General features: G+C 39.9%; 2 protein-coding genes across 3 annotated transcripts in view; one reads left to right on the forward strand and one right to left on the reverse strand.

Moving 5' to 3' along the window:
• Positions 1–17,887, reverse strand: part of LOC138016803 (gem-associated protein 5-like) — a 52,766-nt gene extending 34,879 nt beyond the window's left edge. For both annotated transcript variants that reach the window (XM_068863986.1, XM_068863985.1), the window contains exons 1-15: positions 17,566–17,887; positions 16,103–16,157; positions 15,385–15,511; positions 14,740–14,876; positions 14,018–14,258; positions 12,352–12,493; positions 10,878–11,090; positions 9,873–9,958; positions 8,408–8,481; positions 7,524–7,657; positions 6,909–6,982; positions 5,065–5,180; positions 2,985–3,065; positions 2,072–2,220; positions 920–1,094 (exon numbers count right to left, since the gene is read on the reverse strand). In XM_068863986.1, coding sequence (XP_068720087.1) covers positions 920–1,094; positions 2,072–2,220; positions 2,985–3,065; positions 5,065–5,180; positions 6,909–6,982; positions 7,524–7,657; positions 8,408–8,481; positions 9,873–9,958; positions 10,878–11,090; positions 12,352–12,493; positions 14,018–14,258; positions 14,740–14,876; positions 15,385–15,511; positions 16,103–16,157; positions 17,566–17,874 — 2,113 coding nt within the window. In that variant the 5' untranslated portion in view covers positions 17,875–17,887. The remainder of the gene's footprint in view (positions 1–919; positions 1,095–2,071; positions 2,221–2,984; positions 3,066–5,064; positions 5,181–6,908; positions 6,983–7,523; positions 7,658–8,407; positions 8,482–9,872; positions 9,959–10,877; positions 11,091–12,351; positions 12,494–14,017; positions 14,259–14,739; positions 14,877–15,384; positions 15,512–16,102; positions 16,158–17,565) is intronic.
• A 65-nt stretch (positions 17,888–17,952) lies between these two features.
• LOC138016322 (large ribosomal subunit protein uL22-like) overlaps positions 17,953–20,000 on the forward strand; it is a 6,923-nt gene continuing 4,875 nt past the window's right edge. Inside the window, exons 1-3 of the mRNA XM_068863484.1 lie at positions 17,953–17,980; positions 18,060–18,096; positions 19,343–19,490. Of these exons, the coding sequence (XP_068719585.1) occupies positions 17,965–17,980; positions 18,060–18,096; positions 19,343–19,490 (201 nt within the window). The 5' untranslated portion in view covers positions 17,953–17,964. The remainder of the gene's footprint in view (positions 17,981–18,059; positions 18,097–19,342; positions 19,491–20,000) is intronic.

Raw genomic sequence — 20,000 nt, forward strand, 5'->3', positions numbered from 1 at the left:
AAGTACACTGTAGATGGGTGCCGTAGTAAAAACTAACAATTAGTGAAAATCTAAACGCCACGTGTGTAAAGGAAAATGTATTCTCCTACATGGAAAACGTTCAAGTTTACGTTAGGGATAGGATTAGGATTTTCACGATAACAGTTCTATTTTTGTACCCGCGACAATCAGTCAAACTGATTACGAATAGCAAAATGTTTAGAATTATCATGCATTAAATCAGCTGAAGACATGAAATCGAGCATATTCAGAGACAAGATACCAGGACTGACAAACAGAGAGACTGTCAGCAAAGTACATTGAGTATATGAAGACATTATTCATGAAAGAAAAAAATGAACTGAGAAAATATCCACAAAGGCACAGGATTGCAGAAAACGACATTGCATCTCATTTGCACCTCATTTAAAAAAAAAAAACAAACAAACAAAAGAGCACATTACACCATGCCTCGTTCATCGGGCTTTCCACGGGAAACACATGAGGTTAAATTTCGGCTTCGTTTTTCTTGGCGTTCAGTCACAAATCGCATTCAAGGTTGTAAAGCGCAAGCGCGAAGTTAACCAAAGCACACGGGTGTCATGGTTGTACGATGGGAAGGCGCGGAGTGTTTTCGGAATGGGTCAGTCCGCAGTCTTTACGAAAGATCACTTTACGAGTGAACATAACGAGAATCATTGCCATCACTCAGACCCTAATAATAAAGAATAATCTAGCCGACATCTCTACTGCATTTCTTTTTCTTTGTTTTTCATTTAACGATGAAGTTTTCAAGCTTTTCTTTCGTTTTAACCCATTTTCTCCTTGGAGTCAGACTTATTAGATTTTCAAGTTCTGTCTAACGTCAGACTTGTCAAGGAGCTTAATGTGTTAATCAACTACTGCAAACCAACGGAAAACATTAATGCACAATTCTTACCTTGGACCGGGGGCTGTTGATGTTGTTGTATGGATGGTCTCCACGGTCGCACGGTTCCATCCTCTCCACCACTGTACACCAAATCAGGATCAAGATAACTCCACACCACACACATTACACGGCTACTGTGCCCGCGAAAATTGAACAGAGGCTCTCCTTTGGGTACATCCCACACCTGGAGGTACAATAAAGGAACATTGGAGAGATTTGGCCTCGCGTTTACGGCAAACACACAAGACAGAGGGAAGTTACAATGGGTGAAATTTCATGCTTTTATAGTAAGCATCAGCTATTCGTTTGCCGTTTGCAGATTCACGTAAGAGCGACGCTAAAATCGCCTATCGATGCAAATGAATCTATGCTTAGGAAGCAAATCGCCAATGCAACAATTAAGAGGTCTCTGTCCCTTTTGAAAATTAATTTGTCTGAAGAATATGCAAGTAAGTAAAACGAACCTATTCCTAGTCATTTGTTAGGATTGTGAAATCAATGTTGACTCTAAAATAATCGATATCGAAATGTATTCCATTTCACATAGAAAGCCTTCAAAATCAATCAGATTGTTTTGTCGGCGAATTTTTGCGGACGTGCCCAGGGAAATGTTTGACCGACATCTTCAATTTTTCGGGAAGGTAGTGGCTCGGTGAACTGTCACACGCTTGTTAGGTGATCCGCGTGTCATTCTTTACAACTTAAATGCCAGCACTGTAAGCTGCCCACTGAGTATTGTTAAATCAAACACACAGAAATTCCTTCAATAAATCAAGCCCATCGTTCCTGGTGGAGCATAGGCCATTGACAACCTCTCGCCATCGCACTCTGTTCTGGGCTTCTCTGGCCAGTCCTGTCCAGTTGGCTCCCTTCTGTTTCATAACTGCAGGAATTCCTTCGGCCAATCAAAAAAGACATAAACGACCGAAAGAACCAATCATAATGAAAACTCAATGCACGTAAGGGATCCAGCCGGCGTTAAAATACGTGCGAGGAAGTAACAACTGGTTTTGCTTTCACTGACTCTGGAAAGATGTGGTGACAGGTTTTTGAGCACTTTTTAAGCTACATTTTAAATTCTCCAATTCTCATCAAACTATGACCCATTTGGATTATATTTTTGTTCAGCGTAGACAATCTTTGAACTTTTATTCAGCATACCTGAGCGGTTCCATCGTAAGAAGATGACAGGAGCAGCTCAGACTGATGAGGACTCCAGCTCAAACCAGTAATTCGGCCCCAGTGCCCTGACAACTGACGGAAACAATCCGTGATGGGTGCTGCGCGGGGCCTTGGATTCGATAAATCACCTGCCAAAAGTAACATTCATGTCAATTGCTAAAAAGCAACTAAACGCGTTTCTTGTCTTTACTCGGAAAACAATAATTCATTTCCTGCAGAAAATACTTGTCGTATCAACAAAGCATTTGTTGGTTTGGACGCTCGTCTTGAGATCCGGAGTTCCCGGGTTCAAGACCCGTTCTGACCATTCGTTGAATTTGATCCTGGTAGTCCATGGTTCAACTTCTCGGCTGCACTTGTAAATAGCCAACTGGTTTGCCTCCGGCCAGTTGGGATTCTTAACAGTTGTTGTGTTCTGTCGTTTCGTTGATTATGTATCATTGGCCCTGAAAAGCCCCAATGGGGAGTGGTCAATTAAGTACAGTATGTAATGTATTTACAAATCGCCTCAGTTGATTCTTTGCAAATATGGCAACTGTGGGAATTCTGTGGGACCAAAGCGTTCTTTTTTGACCGCAAGATACAGGGAAGATGCCATCCGTGACGAAGCCTAATTCGAGTATGCAAACAAAAAACCACGCTTAACGTGTATGAATGTCAATTAAGTCTAAGCTTAAAATACTCATTTACAACAATAAGGTTTGAAGTAAGGTAATTTTAAGTTTGGGATATCGTGACTGAACGTGTTTTTGAGAGAGGCAGAGTTTGGGGGAATCTCTATGACATTTTATATACTGTAGATCAAGGCGGAAGTGAGGGAAAAGGAAGCACCTTCGCGACTGTTACATCAAATGCGGTTTGGTTCTATCTAACAGAGCAATCACAATTGTACCTAGAACACTGCTCAGGTCATGGACATGAATACTGAATTCGTTCGATCCTGAAGCAAGCCAGTACTTACAGCTACCAACATCTGCAAATAGATGGAAGAAAACATGGTAAGACTCATCCGTGCCGTTGTTTTTTCCTAAGATTATAAACACTCAGGTTTTTTTTTAACAAAACAAAAGAATTTGTGCAAGTTAAAGAAGAGTTAAATTCAAGGAAGAGTAAAGGGGGTAGTTTCTAAAGAAACTGTGGTGCTGCGTCGGTGGGGTAGTAGTATACAAAAATGTGGTTTTATCAACGGAGTGATAATGTAAATTGACCACCGTACAGGGATTCTAAAAGCTTTTAGAATAGACCTAATCGGCTAACTCAATGTTGTACCCAATTCAAATCTCCCGGGACTAAGATTCTTTGTGTATTGTATTCGCATGATAATGTCGCATTCATATTTAAATGATATGGAAATACCTGGAACAAAACGTTTTATTCCCAAAGGGTTTAAATTGGGTACAACATTGAGTTAGCCGATTAGGTCTACCCCTACCCCTATCAATTTACATTATCAACTCCGATGATAAAACCAAATTTTCAAGGAAGAGTAGTTTGGATCACTGCAGGAAAACCATGTTTCGACTATTTCCTTCCTAGCAGCACACAGCCATTACAACAGCTCTCTTAATCGGTTCAGAAAAAAATTGGAACAGAAAAATATACAAGCGGTCAATTAAGTATGTATTGTATTGTGTTGTATGCCCACGTTGTCGTCAAAACCTGAAATTAGGTAATTTCACGTTGTTGTTTTGTGGACTACCGCAAAGAAATGCACGGAAATTCGTGCTGCACGTGCAGCATGATTTTTCTCCATTTTTAGCTAATGATATTCTTGCTTTGTGGCTTTGTCGTTGCCGTAGCCGTCGTCGTTGCGTAAACTCCCTATACTCACGTGACCAGCAGCCATATTGGATTACTAAAACAAAAGAAAGTATTTGCATAAAAATAGAGATCAATTCCCGGAGGATTATCATCATGGCCGCCATTCCTTTGTTTCAGAACACCAACATGGCCGCCGTGACATCATGTGAAAACGCTCTATTATAGTAAACTGATGGTCCGCATTCCATCGCAGATCGAGACTTCTAGAGGACTTCTAGGATATGAGCCTCTCATCTCGTTTAAAAGGTGAGAAGCAAATAACAAAGGTGAAAAATACAATTCCCAGTGGACGAATAAAAAGAGATTACGACAGAGCTATTGTTGTCGTCCACAACACGGCGGGGATTACGTAACACGAACACCACCTACGTAATAGAGACACTTAGAACCAGTCGGGACGCAGCTCTTTACAGCGATACCTCTAATTTCATTGAATCCCTTTACAACGCACCTCTATTGTGTTTTACGTAAAGGTCCATTGTTTCTTTTGTATCGTTCTTTGTGTCCATTTTTTTCTGAACCAATCATGAGAGAGTCGTTCCGAGAACTGCGTGGCGCCCCGTTAGAACAGCGTTAGATGTGAAACGACAAACGCCGAATGGCAAGCAGCATGGTTGTGGTTGACATTCGTTTGTCAAGATACACATGGAGCCTTGGCAACTCCAACGAAAAGGTTCTTGAAATTAATTTATTGTTTTACGCTTCTCGGTAAAAACTAACAAAACACGGTTATCGTATCAGGACAGAAAATCAAAATGCCAAACTGCAAAACGCACGGGCAGGTTCATTGCTTGATTTTCTTTTCGTCCCACTGATTCTTATTTAGGTAGCAGTCATTGTAGATCTAGATCTCAAAGTCCCTCAATGGAGTCTCACTGCACTAGGGTTGACCACTCTTACGTTGAGAAATGCACATAAATTCGATGCACGTCCAATTCTGACATCCAACACAAAGTGTCCCTTTTGGTCAAAGCCTTCGCTACGTATTTCGAACAATAAGGTTAAGGTGAAGGTTAGAGTTATTTTTAACTTCGGGTAAACGCAGCTGTTTATCCTCAATTGAATAATTGTTAAGGGGACACTTCGTGACTCATATTGAAGTCCGCGTGCATCAAATTACGTGCATTTTAGGGCATATTGGATTGACTGACCTGAAGTCGTGACCTCACTGTACCCATGATGCCACACAAGTGTGGTGATACTTTTCTTGTGTGTCATTATCAATCCAATCTGCATCAAGTCTGGCGGAACAAACACCTCAATCGACCTGAATACAAAACAAAAAGAAAGTACAGAATAATTTGAGTAATACCAGAGAGAAATGTGTTGCAGAATAGACCTGTTTACAGTTGTTTGCTTAGTTGCCTAGCCGTTAAATGAAAGTGAGGCTGGTGTTGACCTTGTTATGATACAGACTTCCCTCCTTTTCTTATTTTAATGATGTGTTTGTCATGCCAATAAGTGAGAATTTACATAAGAAAAGCAGTGAAGTTGCTACCAAAACAAGGTCAACTCCAACCTCACTTTCATTCACAGGCCAGGTAACTAAGCGCACAACTGTAAAACGTTCTATTGGTTACAGGTGCAAAAAGACGCGAATGAACGATTCCTGCTTTAGTGCACTTATCTTTTAATCAACCTGATAAATTTTCTTTTTGAATACATTCTTGAACACGATTTGATTAAAAAAAAAGGTTGATGGATCACTTTAGGTTTTGAACAAGTGATTCATGCCGCAAAAAACCTCGCGAATTAAAGGAAGAGGTTAAGGACAGACACAGCTTGCAAACAAAGGAAGGATACTCGAAGGAATGCACATTGGCTGACCACAACAACTCTGGCAGAAAGTCTGGGCAGGACCAGTCCACACTGGCCGCCTTTGGTTAAACCAGGCAAAAAGAGGCTCATAAGTAAATTTTTCGAGGCAATCAAGACTAACTTCCTCTTGATGTTAACTTCATCAACCCTGCATTGAAACACTTCAAACCACTGCCTCATTGGAGACAATATTAGGTGGTTTGCAACCAATCTCTAGAGACGAAGATAACAATGTTGCAATGCACAATTGCTGGTGGGCAAACAAAAGAAGCTAATGAGAGATCTTTTCTTTTCGTCCACCAACATGGCGGCGATCAGGTCATGTGAAAACCACCTACAGGGACCTTAAGCAAAGACGACAATGGCGGCTACGAGAACTGAAAATATTACTTCTCATTATTGTAATAATTTTGCAATTACTCCAATTCGCTCGGGATGGAAAGTACGTCTCAACAAGAATAAAACTGGTGAGAACGGTGTGGACATTTGGAGAGAAAATTGCTCACCTCCTGCATAATCTCAAATTTGGTCACAGAACGAGAATGGCATACACTGCAGAAACGTACACATTAGTGTAAAATGCACATGCAGGATGTGCAGAGCTTTTGTTTTTTCCCATTAATGCCCCGTACACACGTATCTGGAAATTTTCAAATACGGTCTTCAGAGTGGAAATTTTTGAATAATTATGCTACGAATTCAGATAAGTGTGGACGGCCGTATCCGCAAATTTTCGAATATGCTGACGTAACACTATCGGTTCCAGCCATTCCCGGTTGAGATAAATCAACATGGCATATCGAGACTCTCACAAGCAACTTGTTAACAAAACAGAGAAAATGCCCCCAACATACGATTTTGCGCATGATAAACAAGCAAAATCTTTGTCAAAAGCACTGGGCACTAGAGTGCATCCTGATACGTGTGGATGCGGATATTTTTGAATCCCCAAAAAAAAAATGCAAATAAAAAAATTCCCGGACAAGTGTGGACGGGGCATAAATCTATTGTTTTGTAGCGTTCTGGTAGCCATCATCGTTGTCCTTGCCTTAAGATCCCTGATATTTTCAGGAAAAGTTCTTTTGGCACTACGAACTTCATTCCACTATCCAGAATAGAAATCTTAAGAACATAAGCCGAATATTTAGTAGCTCAAAGAGCACGTCCTCTTACTCACCCATCCTCGTTACCCAATGCCATTACAGTACCATCTAAGTTCCATGAAACATCTGTCCGACCCAATGGCTTGTGCTGTGTGAAGACAAAACCGCAAAATTTCAATGATTGCAATGGACACTGTGGTGTGTTCCTTCCTGCCGTTTGATTTTCAAGTCATTTTTCAGTTGTGTACTCAGTGACCCAACTGATGGCTGTCGTTCTGATCAATTTGTTAACATGGTTGCACTTACATATAACAAAATGAGGCTGGTTTATATAAACAAAATTTAACTACAGAATAAATATAAACAGGTAACGAAGTAAACCACTGTCGAATGGCCTGTTGTCAAGGAGAACGGGAAAACCTCTAGTATATTGAATATGTTCCACTTATAATGGAGGACTATTTCTCGCACTTGCATGCCTTTCCCTGTCACCCTAAACTGTGCTAGCCTATGACTTTTTCTTGTTTGAGGACTGCGAGTTGTATCGACAGACTACATGCTGCCTGAACGTTTGTCTTATTAAATTTTGTTCATGCCACTCACACATAAAATATGTCTAGTTAATATCTCAACCGGCTCATCCTACAAGCCGTATTACTCATAAACTTTTCAAATGGCATCAAACTTACCTTGATATCATTTGTCTTCACAATCAAAGCACAGACATCTATTGGATCTTCCATAAAATGTCCAGTTTTGTGTTGATAAACACGCCCATCACCAGCACAGCTGTAGAGATTGTGCATGATAATTGCATCTTCATCTAATTGAAAAACAAAAACAGATCCTTTAGAATTTTTCCACTGCTGAGTGAAACAAATTGGTGGAAAAAGTTTTGCACACACACTGCTGGGATCAAGGAATATGAAAGGGAGGTGGCCTTCGCCAAGCAGCTGCTTTGTTGCATCAATCATTGCTGATCCTTTTGGAGTGCTTTCAGAATAATTGACCTTGTCCTCTTGTAAGGACATCCCCTCAAGAACAATGAATATAACAACACCCAGGTCTTCAAATGCAAGCAAGAGGCCAGATATTTCCGGATTCTACCCAACAGCCAAAATGCTTCAGGAAGGATACTGTATTTTCAGCAGTTGCTTATTAATCATGCTAACTATCATTTAGGCAAAGTTAAAACCAAGCCAATGCAGCGGTTTCTCCTGAGATATTTCAGTAATCTCCAGGGAGGTATGCAGCGGCATTGCCATTATGCTTTAGCTTGAGTCACCTTGTTGCTTACTTGCTTGCTTTTCCCTCCCTCCCTACTTCCCATGTTTTAGGGTAAGTACACACACCACACACTGGTCTCAGTGGGAGGTGGACTAAGGCTCGGTTGCCATGGTGACCTCCTTGCTTCCGAGGAAAGTGCTCCTCCTCTCTTGCTACTATTACGGCACCTACCCCTCAGTAAGTTGGCGCAGTGTTTTAAAGGTCTCCTGGGTAAGCTTTCCTTTAAGAATTGTTATGTTGAATAAGTCAGGCTGTTGGTTAATGGCTTAGAAGATCTACAGTGTACCTGTTTTGGGGCATGGTGGGCCCCAAGATAGAGAATAGACTGTTTTCTTGTGATATGTTGCAGAAATCTCTGCCCTGGTAAGAAAAACATTTTTTAAAATGACAATGAGCACCACTAAAAGGTGACAGTTAATAAGAAGCACTGATTACAGACTGATATAAAGACTCTGGAAAATAATAAACGCAAATCAACGGCCTCAAATTAAATTGAAATGTGGCAAATACCAAGAAGCCTAGATAAGAGAGAGATTTCCTTAACTTGATTGCCCTTATTATACTTGAGTCAACTTTTCCTGTACCAATCCCAAGATCCATAGACCACTTTCATAAATGGCGACCAAGTTTATATTCTTTTGTATTTATGTTTTTTAGACCCACTGGCCTCATTTTGTAACAAATATTCTTTTGAAATTTTATTATTTTGCTTGTTGTAGCAAAGCTAGAAAGGCTTATTACCATTACAACAAAAGAGTATTATTTCTATTTGGCCGTCATTATGAAAGAGGTCTATTCTCACCTGAATATAAGATTTACAGAGGTACTGAGGGAAAAATAATATGATTTTATGGGTATGATAACAAAGCTTGTCAAAAGGAAATCATTGGTTTCTGACTCTTCACCAAAGCCTAGCCTCCCATGGATGTCCTTAGGGTTTGGTCATGCATGCCTTCCCGTGGGGAGGAATGCTTGACGAAGCGTTAATGACATCTGGGTGGGATTGTAATCTCAACCTGACTCCGATTTTTCTGGTTATTCTGGTTTTCCTGCCTTGTCAAAATTGACTAGTTCTATGGTGCATTGTCAATTGGAACCATAACAATTATTGGCATTAGTTTATAAATTAAAATTAGTTAAATTCTACGTGTAAACTAGGAGTTCTCGATATGAAGTGAATTGCTGCGAGGGGACCTTTCCATTTTCCTGACAAAAGTTCACTGTTGGGTGAGGTTGGTATCTGGATGGGAGACCATTGAGATATACAATGTACAGTGTACAACATGTGATTGCCTTTATTCACTTGCAACTCATATTTAACTGACATGAAGGGCATGTTCATGTAGTTCCTGGTGTTGTGGTCTGTCTTCTGTGGTGTATCATGGTTGGGAGGGTTAATGCTCGGAGAGGGCCGTAAGTTAGAAAACTGTAAAAGGTTATTACGTCTCGTCTCCCTCTTTAAATAAAGATATTGAATTGAATTGGACCCCTGACCATTCATCACTTCAAGAGACATAACCTGGGAGTAATCATTCATTATGAAGTGTGCTCATTGGGAGAACTTCGGAGGTTGGAATGAAGATGACGCATTTATGTAAAGCAAGCAAAGATAAAAATCATGGTGAATGGATCGAGTCTTGGAACGCCTATAAAGAGCCCAGACCCCACATGGTCATGAAAAGAGTTAGGCTCACAGCAATTATTAAGGAATATTTGGTACATTCAAGTAACAATTTTACCCATACATTCACCTTTTAGAGATGGTATTGTATATCCCTACTTGTCCATCATCTGCACCAAAAGCAAGCAGTCCTTCTTTACTGGGATGCCACTTGACCTAGTTTTAACAAAACGACAGAGAATAATAGAAACAGATCTGTCCTGAAATGTGTTTTATTAGATGCATGATACCAATTTCAGAAAGTGCCAAGAAGTATTTAACGCCCCTCTTCCCCAAAGGGAAACATTACTAGTGCCTACATTTGTAGCTTAAGGTATACAGTTATTATTAACCTCAAAAACTGTCCCCTAACCTCTTCTCCTTGAGACAAAAGCTGTATTTACCCCAACCTACAGTAAAAATTACATTAACCTTAACACTAAACTAATTGTTGGAAAAAGGTAGCAAATGTTTAAACTTAAGGGAACATTTCATGTTGGATAATAAAATTGGACAGGCAGGGGAGTCATTAGTGCCGGGCACCAGGCAAATTGACTGGCTGTGCACAATCTTTTGCCATGGCTTTGCCCGGGTGTTTTCACCTTTTCTTTTTACTTTATTACAATTACATGTACATGTACCAGTATATCACAAGTTGCTGCAATAAAACTGTGTGACTGTCAAATGCTGATGACCTCCTAAGCAAAATCTTAATGAATCCCTTGGACATGCATTTCTTGACATACAGGAAAAAACTAAAACCAGAAGAACAGGGGCAGCTTGATGGGAGGATGTACAGAAAATTATTTTAATTAAATAAAACCACCTAATGGAATTACACTGTACTGCCAGTCAACATTCACCAGTTTATAATCAAGAAAACAGGAGTACCCTGAGAGAATGCCCCTGAAGTCTCTTCAATCAACGACAAACTAAGCACAACTGTCATATAATTCTACCAGGAAGAGAATCAAGCTACATGTATATTAATATAAGACAAGCTTCTGTTCATAGATACATGCTGTGGATTCCTGTACAACTATATTATTAGTAAACACAGTGACTGCATGTCTGAATCAATCATACCATCACTCACCACCATCACTTTTGATTTGATTGCTTGCCACAGAGTCAGTGTTTCATAAGGACCTTGAGACGAAGCTGTTTGCCACACACGCAGCATGTTGTCCCCTACTCCCACCCCCAGAGTGCCAGGATCCAAGGGGGAGATAGACAGAGAGTAGGCAAAACCCCCTAAGGTGGGGAGAATCTGTACACTTTGCAAATGTACAGGATCCCAAAAGACAATCTGTGAAATACATGTAAATGAAGGGTCACTGTGGGGTGTCTCGAAAATGAAGACCTTAAGACCCCAAGACCCTACTAGATCCAGAAATCTTGATTACTTGGAAACGAATAAAGTACCCCAAAACCCTCAACTTGGCTAACCATGGGCCTAAAAACCAACTTTAGGCCCAATCATAAACAAGCTAGGCCTAGGGTTAGCCAAATTGGGGGTTTTGGGGTACTTAATTTGTTTCCAAGTTTTCGGGGTCTTAGGGCGTTCGTTTTTGAGACACTTGGTCACTTTGGGGCAAAATGGACATTTTATTGCACCTAAAGTTAACTAAAGACATTTAACCCATTGACTCCTGGGAGTAACACCTGAGCCTGGTTGTTCAAAAGCCGATTAGCGCTAACCCAGATTAAAAAATAACCAAGGAATTTACTTCTCAAATGTACTGTTCAACGGTAATATTCGGTGAAACTTTACATTAGAAGAAGTCAATCTGGAAAAACAAAAATAGGCAAAAGAAACTTTCACAAAAAAGGTGAGAACATGAAACAAAAGTTTACGCTAATCCTGGATTACTGTTAATTGGCTTTCGAAGCTGATTTTACTTGTCAACTGGAGATGTCCTTGGGAGACTGAGGAGTAAATGGGTTCTAAAGGAGTGCAGAATCTTAGTCTTCCAAGACACCCTGTTACTGAACTTTGTCTTGTGGCTGTTCAAGTTAAAATTGAACCCTGTGCCTACACTGTAGGTTTGAAATACATGTAATAGTAGGCGTTTCAAATGAGTTAAATTAATTTTATACACGTAATATTATTATTTCTTTGTCTCCTGGTCTTGAACTTGAACAATGTTATAAGGGTCAGAACACGAAAGAAATTTGCCTGAATTTCATTTTTGTGCCATTAGGCATTGTTGTTGCATTTATTAATAAGTTCATCACATAGTTTAGTGAGCTGGATGCACCATAGAAAGCTGAGTTTGTCTTTTCTCTGTGGGTGCTGCTGTTGTTGTTACTAATCCACAAACTTTATTTGGATAGTGTTCCTGTTGTTTCTATGTTACAATGACTTCAACCTCATTGGGATAAAACCCTGTGAGTTCATTGGCAGATACTGTAGTCATTTATAAAGCAGATGGCTGGGTGCATGAACTAGAAAGAGGATTCCAAACTGTCTACATTGTACTTGGGGTACAGCTGCAGCAGGGGCAGCCATCAAAATGGCAATTTCTTCCTTTGTTAATTAAAATGCTCAAGCGACTAAGGAACTTTACCTGTCGGTCCATAGACACAGTCATCATTCTTGTCCCTGCAACATCACACGTAATAGTGAACACAATTCTTGAATGGCCAACACCAAAGGCCTTGTATTGTTCTTTTCCATCCTTGCTCAGATCCCATAACAAAAGCTCTCCGCTAAAACAAGTACAAATATTAATAGTTTTGGTACAGTATGATGATTATTTTACAATTGAAGTGCTGCAGCCATTTCACATTCGGTCAGTGTAAAATGCAGACTGCAGACTGGGGTTAAAATGCAGACTGAGGGTAAAATGCAGACTGCAGACTGCAGACCAGGGATAAAATGCAGACTGAGGGTAAAATAAAAATAATAATAATGAAAAACTAGTTATAAGGATAAAACCCAACACAACACAATCGCTTTTTTGCCCTACCGCATCATCATCGGTTATAAATCCGAATTTTCATCGAACTCTGTAAGAATTTGAATCCTTGTTGTTGTAGGAAAAAGTATAGTTCGTTAAGTGAGTTGCTTTTAGGCAATGGAATCACCACCCCGCTACTGTCCATTTTCACCGAGAGTAATTACCCAATAACTTGAATTTATTTTGACATGCATGTGACATAGATAACGTGGATTTTGCAACAATCTAACGTTTCAGTCGGCTTAAGCCAGTATCACTGAGATGTAAAAATTTCTTAGTAGTATCCTTTCATTCATTTTCGTGTACGTTATGTTTATCCTTTAGTTCAAGAGTTTGTTTGTTTTGCATTTGGAAGATGTTATTTTCAATTACAACCTCTCCCTGTGGGTTATCATGCATAGCTTAACCATTGAAATCCCTGTGTCCTAATTGCTCGGAATACATGAAATTCTCTGTGCATTTCGTTGCACCGAAAAAAGACAACCGGGATTACGGTAGTACCATTTACATGTACAAGCAGAAACCGGTTGGTGCTACATGTAGGTTTGTTCAAATGGTAAGCAAAAACTCCCGAATGGGAAATTTAGTTGGAAACGGCGTGTACCATTTAAAAGATCCGTTCAAGGTTACAGAGAGAGTCTGGAGGGAGGCAAAATCATGGGAGTATGCAAATGTAAACACGTTTTCCGATTGGAAATTCCGTTTGGGAATTTTGGACTACCTTTCAAGAAATCCCGTTTTCTCCGAAAATTTTTTGTTTGGGAAGACCAAAATAGGCTTACCATTTACATTCCAACCGAAATTTCCGGTGAACAACCTATAACTCGAATACCTTTCAGGTATTCCGAGTAATAATTGTTGGTTTATCGATCGATATCCCTCAATGTACTGGTGTGAGAAATAACTTTGAACATTTCAATGCATCTGGAAGCGCAAAAACAAAGCACAGACTGTCAGATGATTTCAATGATTGCATTTTCCGTGGACTCTTAACAGCAGTCCCCAAAAAGGTGCAGCGACCTGCAGTCATGATAATGTGAGTTGTCGACAGATGTAAAACAGGATTGTCTTTCAAACACTCTTTATTTTACTGTATGCTTATGACTCGTTTTTTACTATAAATAATTATTAATTTATTTATTTTACCCTCAGTCTGCATTTTATCCCTGGTCTGCAGTCTGCAGTCTGCATTTCACCCTCAGTCTGCATTTTACCCCCGGTCTGCAGTCTGCAGTCTGCAGTCTGCATTTTACACTGACTGATTTCACATTACCCTTGACTGCTTGTAATGATGTGTCCTGCCGATGCCACGGGCCAACACACACTAAGCCACAGTCTGTCCTTGGTCCAGTGAGGATCATACTTGTCTTTCCATTTCTGTGCTGATCTCCTTGGCAACTGTTTGATTGACAAGACTTTGCCTTGAGAAGTGTCCCATAACCTAACTGTCTGATCTCTGCTCCCAGACATAATTAAATGTCCATTGGCAGCTGTTGCTTTGTCCTGCAATGGACCTGTGAATATATACAAAGTGGTAAGAATAAACCTCAACTCAGTACATGTACTTATACAAGGGTTACCACGTGCAGCAACAAAATGAGATTCACTTTTCTTTCAGTGTAGGTGTCACACATTGACCTTTTAACAATGACCTTAACCAGATCCCTACCAAAAAGTACAAAGTACATGTACATGATACATGGATTTGGCTTAAGGAGACACATTGCGATGTGCATGCAAGCAATTAGTGTCATTATTTTGAAGCTGCAATGGGCATGGACTGCATACAAATTATTAACAAATAATATAATACATGTACATGTAAATAAAGAAATAAATAAACAAAATAATTAATTAATTATTAATGATAATTATTACACGTACAATCTGAATCATATTAAGTTTATTATTCATTCATTAATAATATTTATTAATTGAGTTAATATTATAAATTTAAATATTAACTCAAGATTTTACTATATACTTGTCACTAACCAAAATCAATGTGTTGTTTTGGTGTTGGACACCAGGCTAAACTGTGGACCTCATTTGAATGTCCTTGTAGCTTGTTTATGATTGACAAAGCCCCATCACTTGAAATATTCAGCAAAACAATCAGACCACTCTTGTACCTTGAGAAACCAAAAAGATCCCTTCAGTAAGATTAAGTGGCCTTTTTAAATTAAATTTTTGTAAATTATGAACCCAAAATAAAGTAATTTTGCATAAATAACAGTTTCAACGACTGTCGGCCATCTTTATGAAAACTCACAGTGAATATACCGGTACGTTTCATGGAATGTTAATTACGACTTTGAATATAGTTTTAAGGAAAATTGCCTATCTAAGGGGATTGTCGTCTTGAGAAAAAACATGTCTAATTGCTCATTTCTCTTATTGTTGTGCACAGTTGCAGCCACTGTTCTGTGCAAAAAATATAACAGGAGAAAAAGGAGTTATGCTTATAAAATCGCCATGCATCCTCTCTTTAATTAACTTAAATAAGACAGACAAAACATCTGTGTTGCATCTCATTTAAGAAATTTTTATATAAAACCCAGATACTCAAATTGATGGAGATTGAATAACTAATATCGGCAACTGTAGAGTTCACAATACTAGGGACGGAATTTAACTCACCCAATGGCTAGTTCACTTTCTGATAGATAAGATAAAGCCATAGAGAAAATGTGATCCTGCACAGGACAACCACCAAAAACATTTCCTTCCTCATATCTCCATGCAATAACCTGTCCTTTTTCATCACCTGGAAGGTCAATGACATTCCAAAAACACAACTGATAATCCTTAAGTTAGGAGACCAACTATCTATTAAAAAAGGAAACAAAAGTGCAGCGCTAATTGGAGACAATGTAAACTGAAATCAACAAATAAATGCCAATCAAATCAAATGTTGGTTTTTGAGGGGAGGGGAAACTGGAGCCCCCAGAGAAAACCTCTCAGAGCAGAGACCCAATAAACTCAACCAAGTCTGTGACACCACGTCCAGGAATTGAACCCAGGTCACATTGGTGGGAAGCCAGTGCTCTCACCACTATGCCAGCCCTGAAGCCCAATTATTAACAACAATGTGTTCTACATCTAGGTTAACATTAATTTTGAGTAAGGGTTACAAATTGTCACAAAATGTTAGCAGATAAACAGTGTTTTTAGAATGATTGTTGTGATTCTGAGTGTACAATGTATCATCATGATCTTAACCATTCTTTTTTTGCAAAATCAATCACACATTGCCCTCTGAGTAAGATACAGGGTGTAGAATCACAATACACTACAGGAGGGCATGAATACACTTCAGTAGACACAATTTGACAAGTCAAACTTCATGGCAACTCACCTGAGACAACCAGATCTGTCACCAAAGGAGACCATGAAACACAAGTGACCTTTGCCTATAAGAAGAGAAATTTGACCAAATAAAAGTCCTCACTTCAACTTAATATCGCCATCATTCAAGACAAAGGCAACAAGTGCTGCAATTTCATTTCCAGGGCCCATTCTTTGTTTATTCTCATATGATCAGAGGGCATGTTTTCAAACCGAAAAAAATATGAAAATGTTTGCATGGAAAAGAGTTCAACTCATTCACTGCTGAACCGACCCCCATCGATGTGTCAAAATAATCATCTAGCGTTTAGACAGAGTAATAGATGTGTATCTATTGATTAGTGTCACTCTAAGGAGGGAACAGGTTAATTTCTGGAACTAACCTACATGGTTACAATAGGGACACCAACATTGCTCCTGTAATGTACCATGCAAACCAAGAACATAGATTTTATTACGAAAGTTTCAACAAGGCCCTGGCATGCCAGTGTTTTAACCTGAAAACGACAGGCATAAAAGATAGTTATATCGTGGGATACTATCCAAAACAACTGAATTTAAAAAACACCAATAAAACAAGTGACGTCCGTTTAGTAGGAAAACACTCACAACAGACACAGGTGGAGTACCAGCCATACATCTGGTGAGACCTTTGCAGTGACTTGTGGGAGCTTAATGGGACATGGTTTATCGGTAAACGATGAACCCATGGACTCCTGGAGATTCTCAGTTGACGAATAAAATCGTCTGTCATTAAACAGAGTAAAATACCAAGTATGGCCAGTTTAGGTCGGTTTAGGGGTGAAAGGGATAAATTATTATAAGCATGCAAGGTTTTTGAGATGCAGTCGGCAACTGGAAGTGAACATTTCACCTGACAGGAGAGTAGTGTCTTCACGATTTTTAAACTAATGTTCTATAATGGAGAAAAGATACATGTACTTTGTAATATAAAGGTCATTGTCTGAGAACAAGGTAACAGGGAAAACAGCTCACTTCTGGTTGCAGTCTGCGTCTCAAAAACGCTGCTTGCTCAAGCACCCCTTTTATTGAAACAGAGTGGTATGAGAAAGTGTGTATGTGAAAGTGTGTTATTGGCCATTCTAGACTCAGCATGGCTAGGATGGTGGAGAGTGTTGACTGTGCGCACCCTTGGTAATGCACCGCTCTAAGTAATGCACCTGCCTCCTTGAGGACACTTTGGAGAGAGCCCAGGTTTTTGCTCCTGCCAAGTCAATAGGGAAGATATCTGTTTACAAACATTGCTTTTGTTATTCACATGTGCCAACCACAGAAACAAAAGACCCTTTGTTTCGACAGCCAGTGAGGCTCTGGTTGGCACATTAATGACAATAGGTGACGTCAACGATATCTTCGCCATAGGTACATGTACTTGGGGAACGGTGACAAACTAGGCCGGCCATAGGTACATGTGCAGTTCTTCAATATAAAGAAAGCTTATAAAATGCTTACACTATGCGCTTTGTGTTCCAACAATGTGAGCTTCGTCTCGGTATCCCATATCTTGACTGTTTTGTCATCTGCGCCACTTGCAATAAAATTTGCTTGAAGTTTGTGCTTCGAAAAACAAACGCTTGTGACTCGTTCGGCATGGCCAGTCAATTGTCCCTCAAAAGAGGGAGTCTGCAGACTCACGTCCAACAAATACACACAGTTCCTGGCTCCAAATGCATATCTATTGTTTAGACTGCAGTCAGCCACATTGCTACAATACCAGTTTGGAGAAGCCGGAAGAACGAACTTCGACGCGTCTGCCGCCATGTTGTAGCGCGAACTCGCAGTGACCGTCAGGAATCTGGTAAACACAATGTAGTGTCATGATGCTTACATGGAGTTAGTACGACTTTCAACATGGCGGCCTCGATAGGTACATTTTGTGCTTTTTTTTCATTCCTATTTTTGTGTTTTTTGTGGGTTCACTCCAATGCGTTTTATACTTTTTATAGCTCAAGGAATTTTGAAGATTTTACAGTTTCAGCTAAGGTTGGTGCATGCCCAGGTCGATGAAGTAAACTTGTATCCCTTGTATTAATCTTATCACAATGCAACCCGTAATAGGCCGAGTATTCAGGCAAGTCTGCGAGGCTTTATGGTCAAATTTCAATCTCAGTTCTGTTTTCGTTTTCTCGCAAGTCTCAAGGGAAACTTCTAAACAAATCAATATTCAAATTTAACCATAAAGTCCCGAAGCCGTGTGTGAATATTGATATATCGAACGGAGCCAATTGAGGTCGATCCACCCGACAGTACACTGACGCGCACAGCCCTTATACGACAGCTAACTAACCCTAACCCTAATTTTTCATCACTAAAATAAGTGCTTAGACCTAATCATTAAAATGAGGCCTCATGGTTAGTGTGCGCGACTCCAGATCGAGTGGTCCGGGTTCGGGTATTGGCCGGGAAAATTGTGTTGTGTTCTTGGGCAAGCCACTTTACTTTCACGTTGCCTCTCTCCACTCAGGTGTATAAATGAGTACCAGCGAAATTTAATGCTGGGGGGGTAACCCTGCAATGAACTAGCACCCCATCCAGGGGGGAGTAGGAATATTCCTAGTCGCTTCATGCTACAGAAACCGGAGATAAGCGCCGGCCTGATGGGCCTTCTAGGCTTGTAGCAGACTTTACCTTAGACACAATAGACGTGAGGGCGGATCGACTCTGGGGTGGAACGACCAGTTACCGTTTTGAAGGGAGGGTTAAGTTAGCTTAGAGGTACAGGTACATGTACATCACGTCATACATGCAACTCCTAGGTAAGCAACATACAAATATTAATAAGCATCCTTTGAATTTCCAACCGATTTTTATCGCAACTTGAAATAGGTTAATAGTGAAACAAAACTTATCGATACCCAACTTGCCTGGGGTGGGAGATCTAACTCGCCCACGTGGGGTGGGTGTTTGGGTCAGGAGTAGACAATTTGGCGTAGGAGAGATGACCGGTTACCGTGAACACATGTAAAGTAACTTAAATTTGCAGATTTGGAAGTGGTTCAAGGCCCATCCTCACCTCATAGATTGGGATAGTCAGTAGGAATGATGTGAAACTAACATTTACTGACTGCCCTTGGGATAACAAGGGTATCAATGACCATGGAGCTGGAGTGATAATGGAAGTGGCCATAGTGTGTGTGACAAAAAGACTATAAATGGAGCTACGTGCATGCATGGTCTCTAGCCTTTTGTGTAAATGTAACCTTTATTATTTTGTGCTTCATCCCTCAAGGAACTTTACTTTACGAAATTTCACACCCTCTTCTAAGCTACACATGAGCACAGGATGCCCAACCACGTTCTCAATCACAAGAGAGATGTGGGGTAAGACGCAAGAGGAAGTTGACGAGGAACAGGGAATTCCAGACCCACCCAAGGAGGTGAAGAAACATAACAGTTAAGGAGGCCACTGTGGAGTAACTTGCCTTTAGCCTTTACTTCTTGGTGTGTTTTTGGGGTTATAATTTGGTTTACTTTACTTGTGGAAAGCTTAAAACAAGACAAGACCTCTTTGATTTGGTTAATTATGAGGGAGGCTTTTAGGTTGTTCATGTCAATGGCCTATTGAGATATCAACCCATGAAATCCCAAACCTCAATGATGTTGATGTTGATGTTGTGAAATGGACACATTACGTGACATTCAGTAGGTCTGTATGGGTATTTACAATGTGAGCCATTGAAAATCACATACAAATCTCCAAGAAATATGGTGCTTGACTAGTGCAATCTAGGTAAACAAGTATTCTGTATTATAAAAATTGTCAGTTAGTTTGTAATGGAGGAAAGAGCATTTGAAGTATATGAGCCAGGATTATAGGGGTGTAAACATGACTTTTAAGTACTATTTAAAAATACTATGTTTCAGATGGCTGCTACCCTGAGCTCATG

Source organism: Montipora capricornis, chromosome 9, assembly GCF_036669925.1.
Source record: "Montipora capricornis isolate CH-2021 chromosome 9, ASM3666992v2, whole genome shotgun sequence".
Taxonomy (NCBI): Eukaryota; Metazoa; Cnidaria; class Anthozoa; order Scleractinia; family Acroporidae; genus Montipora; species Montipora capricornis.